The sequence below is a fragment of the Sinocyclocheilus anshuiensis genome, unplaced genomic scaffold (assembly GCF_001515605.1).
Source record: "Sinocyclocheilus anshuiensis isolate Anshui unplaced genomic scaffold, SAMN03320099.WGS_v1.1 scaffold893, whole genome shotgun sequence".
In the NCBI taxonomy this organism is placed as follows: Eukaryota; Metazoa; Chordata; class Actinopteri; order Cypriniformes; family Cyprinidae; genus Sinocyclocheilus; species Sinocyclocheilus anshuiensis.
In genome coordinates, this window is record NW_015555766.1 from 850,809 (window position 1) to 859,655 (window position 8,847).

The following is an 8,847-nucleotide window of genomic DNA, read 5'->3' on the forward strand; positions in this document are numbered from 1 at the left end:
TATATATATATATATATATACAAATATACACTACCATTTAAGTTTGGGATTGGTAAGATTGTAATCAAGAAATTAAAGCTTTTATTCAGCATGAATGCAGCAAATTGATCAAAAGTAACAGTAAAGTTGTTTATAATGTTACAAAATATTTTTATTATTCATCAAAGAAATAATGTATTCCACAGTTTCCACAAAAAAAAAGTAAGTAGGAATAAATTCAAATTTAAAATACTTTAAAATAAATTAAATAAATGCAGCCTGGGTAAGCATTCGAGACTTTTTTCAAAAACATGAAAAAAAAAAAAACTTACAGACCTCAAACTATTGAACAGTAGTGTATATATTCAAAATATAGTGTACAAGTCACGTGGACAACTTTTGTATGTTATGGTTGGCTTTTGTTCTATTTGACAAAAAAGTCTTGATAGCCAGTGGTCACTATGAAAAAAATGTTATGAAAAAAAAAAATTCATTGTGAGTTTCTTTTTGTGCATTTCTTAGAAAAATTAACAGTATACAGGTTTGAAACAACATGAGGATTATTCAGTCTTGACAGAATAAAATTTTTTGGTGAACTAGTCCTTTAACAAGACTTGTTGCTTTCCCAACACTTGATGAGCCAGTGCTGTGCCAAACTCACTCCGGGCATATACTCCATGAAAATGGTGAGGGTCTTCTCATTATGGTCTCTAAGGCAACCGTAGTACTGAACGATTCGTTCATGATGCAGGTTCTTCAACAGCTGTATCTCACACTCTAAAGCACTCACCTCCTGCAGAAAGGGGGGCAAGAGTCATGACACGACCACAGCTGAGCCAGCTGGCTGTGACCAGAGGGGGGTATGAGTGAGAAGACTCATCAACTGAAAACATAAAACCACAACACACTAATGCCAAACAATCCTCTGTGTGGTTAAGAGGCCTTTTGCTTTTGAGTGTGTAAGCATACGTGTGTGTTCGTGTCAAGTGAGGGCATGATCAATGAGAAATGCGTTGTTAGACTACCCCACTTCCCCTCGCCTCAAAACCCCCCTCTGGCCGACCCACACAATCACACACAGATACAGGAAGTGACAGTGCATATTTTTGCAATGGCAGACAGGAAAGGATTTAAAGAGTGGGGGGAAAACTTTCAGATGGAAGAAAGAATTGCAAGAAAAAATGTGAAACATAAAAAAAAAAAAAAAAAAGAAAATACATGGCTGAATCATTCACAATAAGATCTATAACATGCATTTAGAAAATAGGTTAAAGTTTAATTGCATGCAGACTTTAAAGGAAAGGAAAGGGATATTTTCACTCAAGCAGCATTTGAATGCATGAAAGCCAAACCAAACCATGCAAATGTAAGACTGCAAACAATATCATTTATAATAGAAAGAATAAAAAAAAAATGCAATACAAAAAATAGAAAAAAAAAAAAAAAAAAAAGTGTAGTACCTTGCTGGTCTCTGGACTGGAAGGGTCAAAATGAACCTGTTTTGCTGCAAGTTCCCTGCCTGTGTCCACATCATAGCACAAATAAACGCTTCCAAACGCACCCTGGCCTAGCAACTTCCCCCTTCGCCACGTCACTGGAGCTGTAGGGGCTACATACATGAACATATCATACATCAAGATACTGCAATGATTGGCTGAATGAAACAAATGGCTTGACAATTTCACACAAATACAAACATTTTAAATACATCAAAGCAAAAATTTTTATAAACACAACCATAATCTACAACATCATGATCAATATCACACTCACACTTATGTGGGACTGGGCGGTCCTGTGGGCGGAGTCTGGCTTGAGTATCAACCAGCTGCCAGCTCCCCAAACTCTCCTCACTGCCGTTCAGTGAACGCCGTGAGGGCACCAACGTGAACAAGTTTCCCTGGGGACGACGGATCCGTGGAAATGTCCGTCGACCTGAGGAGCAGCATTATTTCTATAAATTCTGACACGGGACGAACTGGAGTGTGTATGTGTGAGTATACTAAGTTTGAGTGTTTCGTACCTTCACTGTGGTCTTTATGATGCAGCGACACATGATACCTGCGAGGGTATGTCCCTCCCTTCCCTACAATCTTATCATATATATGGTTTTCCCGGTCTAAAAGAGGAGAACGCAGAGAGGGGATGGATATTCGGGTCAATGGAAAAGCAGATTTTAAAACTTTATCAATGTTTGCAGAAGTATCTTTATTGAGGTGCACCTGCACAGTCCTGTCGGTTGTCAGGGTAACTCTTAACCCTGTGTGTACGAGGTTTCCTGAGCGAGGGACTATGAAACAAGAGACACCAATAAACGCAAAATAACACAGTGACAGGTGCTTACAATTACAGTATCATTCAAATACATTTCATATTACATTTGTCTCCTCACCTGTCAGAGTTGATGTCAAGTGACTGACAGCTGCCGGACACAGAGTTTTCTGCACTGCTCCAAGGATCCAGCACCTTTAAATACAGGTGAATTATAAGTTAAATGGACTCAGTTGGCACAGCAGGTGATTAGGTGACTGTATTTCATTTTAACAGTGGTATATAATGTGGCATATACTTGAATTCTCTCATTGATCATATGGCGTTTCTATGGGAACATCTCACAGTTCTGAGATACCCCTGACACCTATTCTGTACTTGAAGTCTATGCTGCACATGTGGCTCTTTTTCCACGCTGGCTGCAAGAATATGCAAGTTAGCAATGTATATATGAATTGAAGGAAATACAGTAACTGCAAAAGTTAGCATGTTGCCAAATTACAAATTGCCATTATTTTGATAATTAATTTCTGCTTTGGAGCGTAATATCTAGCACTTATAAGCGCTGACACAGCATTTCACATGTATAATGCATAGAATTAGAATAGAATAGATATTTTCAAATATAAGTACACTACTGTTCAAAAGTTTGGGGTCAGAAAGATATTTTTAAAGAAATTAATACTTTTATTCAGCATGGATGCATTAAATTGAACAAAAGTGACAGTAAAGACATTTATAATGTTACCCAGAAAAGTTATATATCAAACAAATGCTGTTATTTTGAACTTTATATTCATTCAAAGAATGCAGAAAAAAATGTCTGTTTCCACAAAAAAATGTTGCGCAGCACAACGGTTTTCAACATTAATATTAGAATGATTTTTGAAGGATCATGTGACATTAATGACTGGAGTAATGGATGCAGAAAATTCAGTATTGCCAGCACAGGAATAAATTACATTTACAAATATATTGAATGAAAAATAAAACAGTTATTTTCAATTATTATAATATTTCAAAATATTACTGTTTTATTGTATTTTTGATAGGCTGCACGATTAATCGAAATTAAATCGCAATCGCGATTAGGCAAAAGCTGCGATTGTCATGCGCATCTGGTCAGTAAAGCACGGTTCTGTGATCTGTTGTAAATCTCCATCTGAAGACCAGAGGGCGCTCTCACGCGGAAACTCCAAATACATCCTGCAGAAGAAACCCAGGAAATCCCTATAGAGGTTGCTGAATAAACAAGAAGATTTAACGGCTTTCATTAATTCAATTTGACTAATAAACACACGACTACGACAATATATGGTTTATCTGAGTTCATCTTATTATAATTTATATTATAATAAAGTATATAATAATGCAATGCTAATCGACATAGCCTTTATCGATGCTTAGAATACTATGAAATATGTTTACGTGCCTTATTCTGTCTAAGAAGCCACATCATCTCACAGAAGGATTTATTTCAAACACTCGACTGCACTAATCACAGAACCGGCTTTACTGACAAGATACGCATGACAATCGCATTCGATTAATTGTGCAGCCCTAATTTTTGATCAAATAAATTCAGCCTTTCAGGCTTCTCTTTTTAAAAAACAAAAAAATCTCAGACTCCAAACATTTGAACGGTATTGTATATAAATATAAACTGATATATCAAAATAATTCTGATTTACAACACAATGAATACATCAAAAAATCTGTAATAGTTTTAGAGCACCCACTGACATATTTAAGCACGTGACTAAACTCACACACTGGTCGTTGGTTTCAGGTATGAACTCCCCCTCGCTATTGATGCTGGTGTACGATCCCTGACGTGCAATTCGCTGTTGGCGCTCAGGAACGTAACCGGGGGGTGGAGAACTTCGCCCAGTGTTCTGAGAGCCTATGGAAGGACAAGACAATAGACATAAATGTTTCAACTAATAATCTGACATTTGCAAGAAGATATTTTTGTCTGGTAATACTGTTATGGTGGCAAACATGTATCTCTGTCAGACTGTTATTTACATCACTTTGGTGTGAGATTGAGAGTGTACGCATGCAAAAATTTGTATTCACATCATGTTTACTTCACCATTTTGTCCATTTGTATTTCAGTCAGTACAGTAAAATGGACACCTTACAATTTATATACAATAATATCTATGTTTTCAAAAGCAGTGTTAGTGTGCAATAAACCAGTACAAATCAGGACTCTACAAACCAGTACAGGTACAAATTTGTACATATTTAATCAATTACACTGCTAATAGTCATTAATAATGCTGCTGTCAAATAAAGCATCTGAATAACTATTTCAGGTATGGCCTTTCTGTACGATTTACATCATATTTTTTCCCAAATTCTTTCATCTTTTCCCACCTTATGTTTATTCCATTTTAATTTTTCTGGATTACATTTTAATGATTAAAATTACTAATCAAAAAACTAATTAATTAAAATAATGAAATAACTTACAATATAATAATTTATTAAAAGTTACACACAATTTACATTTTTATGGCCCAATGAAATCTGTTTTATTTTGTCCCTAAATTCCATATATATATATATATATATATATATTTTTTTTTTTATATTTAATTTAAATTTAATAATCAAAAAGCATGCCTAATCAATTTAATTAAAAGCACTTTAACAATTTAATAATTTATTAAAATTTTTACAATAATAGGGTTTCTGGATTTATGATTTTTTTAATACACATTTTTATGACTGGATTTCCCGATTCCATCTGCATTTATATAGATTATGTTGAGCTCAAAGAAAAACACTGCATTCGCAATACAAATTAATAAAGAGTCCCATGCAGTGTGTTACACTGTGACAAGAGCATAATCTAAAAGCAGAACAGCTGAATCATGAGACTGAAGCAAAATATAAACATATATATAACGTAATAACATAAATATAACATCTTTTTCCTCCAGTCACAGAGCTCAAAGAGCTCACGCTTTTCTCCAGATGCCCTTTCAAGCTGTAGCGACCTCCCCTCCCCCCTAATATACACACTATCTCTACAACAGGCTATTGGCCCACCATGCTAATAGTGTCTCGCAATCTGATTGGCTGGGAGCCAGCAAGCCATTGTAGAGCAGCCAGTGATGGTGGACAGGAAAAGGAAGAGGACCCACTGCTCACAGAGGAAGTCAGAGAAACAACAGAGGGAGAGAGAGAAAATGAAAGAGTATGAGAGAGAAAAAGACCAGGACAAGAAGATTGATAAGAAATGCAGAGGGGTTTTTGATTAAGCGCAGCAGTGTGTGCATGTGCATGCGTGTGCGTGTGTGTGTGTTTGTGAGTGTGTGTGTGTGTGTGAACTCACTGGTGGAGTGGTGGCGTCCTCTTGATTCAGAGGATTGGTAGGCAGTACTGACATCACCGGTGGACTGAGAGGTTTTGACGCGGACCTGCTTACACATTGTGTGATGAGATGGAGAAGAGGCCTGCATACACAAACACATACACACACACACACACACACACATACACACATAAGCATCTAGAAATCATTTTATGTGTAGAAACATCACATTATAATGACTCAATACATCTCTGCTCCAGTGTACTAACTGACACACAACAGTGTTAGCATTTAAACCTGATTCTAGTGAGCAGAGTTATTAGAATTTGCACTCCATATTAAAAAAAGAGATTCTTAGTCTACTTTCCAAATTTAACTGGTTCGCGTTGACATAAAATATTAATTTGTAAGTCTCACATTGCTTTGTTCCTGTGTCAGCAGCATGATCTTGATGCTCTTCATGTTTGAGCTGCGGTCCAACAGATCAATGGCTTTATCCAAGTCGTCCTGATTGCGCAGGGGGATGGACAGCTGTGTGCACAAACACAAACACAAACACAAACACACTTAACAAACACATTAAGTAGAGCTGTCACTCAGTATTTTTATCCCTTAATTACACAAAGAAATAAATCGGTCTTCTGGCACTTTGTAAAAAATCGTATTAACTTGTTATACATTCACATTTATTAAATTAGTAGATCCTTTTATCCAAAGCAACTTACAAATGAGGAATACAACAAGTGATCTGTGTTATCATCTGTGTTTATTGCTCAACCATTGCAGTGTAGTCTGATTCACACCAACAGACTTGTATATGCAGGTTCTTTTAATGAATCATTCAAGGCTTATAAACTCAGGAGTTACTGGTTTGAATGAGTCTGATGAATCCTTCAATGAATAACACTAAATGAGTTACTGAATCAACAACTGACGCACTTAGGGGCTGATCACACAAAACACGTTTATCTTTTCCACTGTTTTTCTGTGTAAAAGCACTAGACGGACATGCATGACCGTTGCGCTCACATCTTGTGTGTCAGTTCCAAAACAGTGAACCAATCAGAAGACAGCAGAGGCGGGGCAAGCGTTGCCAGCTTTTGTTTACAGTAGCAAGTTGACATGGCAACTGTTTTATTTGACGGCAACATGGCGGAGGAGGCACTCATAGTTGCTGTGTCCGGATACCCTGAATTATATAATATTTTTTCAAGTGATTAACACAAACTGTTTCTTAAAAAAGAGCCTAGAGAGAAATGTCTCTGTCACTGAATATATATGGTGATATCAAGTCTCAAGACCGATGCGTTTTGCACTGTTTTTTTAAAAACCATTCCTGAGCGCTGCGTCTCTCACGTTTTTAGACGCAAAGACAGATTCTGTGTGAACGGCCCCTTACTGAACTGCATTCAGTGATGTCCATCTTAAAGTGAAGTAAGTTTTGTGTACATCAGTATTATTACTAAATGATTGCTAATTTATATTGTTATAATTATTTGCAAATTTTATTTTATTTACTAAAATATAATTTATTACAAAAATTATGCAAAATTAAAAGATAAATACAGCTTATTATTTTCCATCTTAAAGTGAAGTAAGTTTCGTGTACTTAAAGTTTGTGAACCTTACATCAGTATTATTACTTAAAGGTTGCTAATTTATTTTTTGTAATTATTACATATTTTACTATTTAAAAATGGGTTGCACTTTATTTTACAGTATGTGCACTTACCTGTACTTACACTGTACTTACCTAAGAAAGTCATGGGCAATATAAGGCAACTACATAGGTTACGGTTAGGTTTAGGGGTAGGTTCAGGGTTAGTACCTAGTTATTACACAGTTATTGTAAATACTATAACAAGTACATTGTATGTATATGTGGAACAGGACTCTAAAATAAAATGCTACCAAAAATTTTTAAATTAAGCTTATAATTTATGCATCATTGTTAACCTTTGAGTGCACTTTGAAGTTTATAAAGTGAGGAGTTCAGCAAAATGTGACCCTTGACTACAAAACCAGTCATAAGGGTCAATTTATTATACATCATCTGAAAGCTGAATAAATAAGCTTTCCATCGATGTATTGTTTGTTAGGATAGGACAATATTTGGCCGAGATACAACTATTTGAAAATCTGGAATCTGAGGGTGCAAAAAAAATCTAAATATTGAGAAAATCGCCTTTAAAGTTGTCCAAATTAAGTTCTTAGCAATGCATATTACTAATCAAAAATTAAGTTTTCATATATTTACAGTAGGAAATTTACAAAATATCTTCATGGAACATGATATTTACTTCATATCCTAATGATTTTTGGCATAAAAGAAAAATCGATAATTTTGACCCAAACAATGTATTTTTGGCTATTGCTACAATATACCCCAGCGACTTAAGACTGGTTTTGTGGTCCAGGGTCACAAATAGTACTAAAATAGTGGATATTAAAGTCTTGAGTATTTCTGGTAAGACTGCAGCGATCAGACATAAGTGAGTGTCAGTGAGTGCATTTGAATGTGAATCAATACCTCATTATTCATATAATGCAGGTCTAACTGCTGACCGAAGAATGTTTTGACTTTCTGCTGGACTTCCTCAAACTGCACAGGCCGCCCAAACATCAGAATCCTACACAAACATATATAAACATACACACACGCCACGCACACAGAGGGGGGGACATTAAACAGGAAGCTGAGATTTCTTTAGATGTGTAATCTGAGCCAGTAAGTCAAGTCAAACACACAGTCGGATCTGCAGAGTGCACACATTCCTGCAAGCACACCTAGCATAGCTGTGGTCTGTCCTGGCATCCACAGACTAACCACAGTCCTTTCCCTTTTCACTGTGATACCAGTCTGAGAGCTGAGAGACTGGACGCCTGTGTATCTGTGTGTAAATGCTACAAACTCAAAATGTCTGGTGTACATGTTGTTGTATGTGTGTTTGCATTACTATTTGAACATTACTTTAAAGGGGTCATATGATGCGATTTCAAGTTTTCCTTTCTCTTTGGAGTGTTACAAGCTGTTCGTGAATAGATAAGATCCCTGAAGTTGCAAAGACTAAAGTCTCAAAACCAAAGGGATATTCTTTATCAAAGTTAAGACTCTGCCACGCCCCCCTAAAACGGCTCGTTCTAACACGCCCCCACATATCTAGGTCACTATGTTGGAATATTTGCATAATGCTGCCCAAATGTGCACTCAAAGAAAGAAGGCGTGGTTTCAGTAACCGCAGTTAGTGTTGAAGCAGCCATGTCAGGGAGAC

At 36.2% G+C, this 8,847-nt stretch overlaps 1 protein-coding gene across 1 annotated transcript in view; it reads right to left on the reverse strand.

Annotated features, from left to right (window-relative positions):
• LOC107674169 (mitogen-activated protein kinase kinase kinase 3-like) overlaps positions 1–8,847 on the reverse strand; it is a 23,731-nt gene that overhangs the window by 3,163 nt on the left and 11,721 nt on the right. Inside the window, exons 6-15 of the mRNA XM_016468069.1 lie at positions 8,106–8,205; positions 5,993–6,106; positions 5,597–5,717; positions 4,020–4,153; positions 2,372–2,445; positions 2,202–2,269; positions 2,003–2,098; positions 1,753–1,914; positions 1,440–1,588; positions 641–772 (exon numbers count right to left, since the gene is read on the reverse strand). Of these exons, the coding sequence (XP_016323555.1) occupies positions 641–772; positions 1,440–1,588; positions 1,753–1,914; positions 2,003–2,098; positions 2,202–2,269; positions 2,372–2,445; positions 4,020–4,153; positions 5,597–5,717; positions 5,993–6,106; positions 8,106–8,205 (1,150 nt within the window). The remainder of the gene's footprint in view (positions 1–640; positions 773–1,439; positions 1,589–1,752; positions 1,915–2,002; positions 2,099–2,201; positions 2,270–2,371; positions 2,446–4,019; positions 4,154–5,596; positions 5,718–5,992; positions 6,107–8,105; positions 8,206–8,847) is intronic.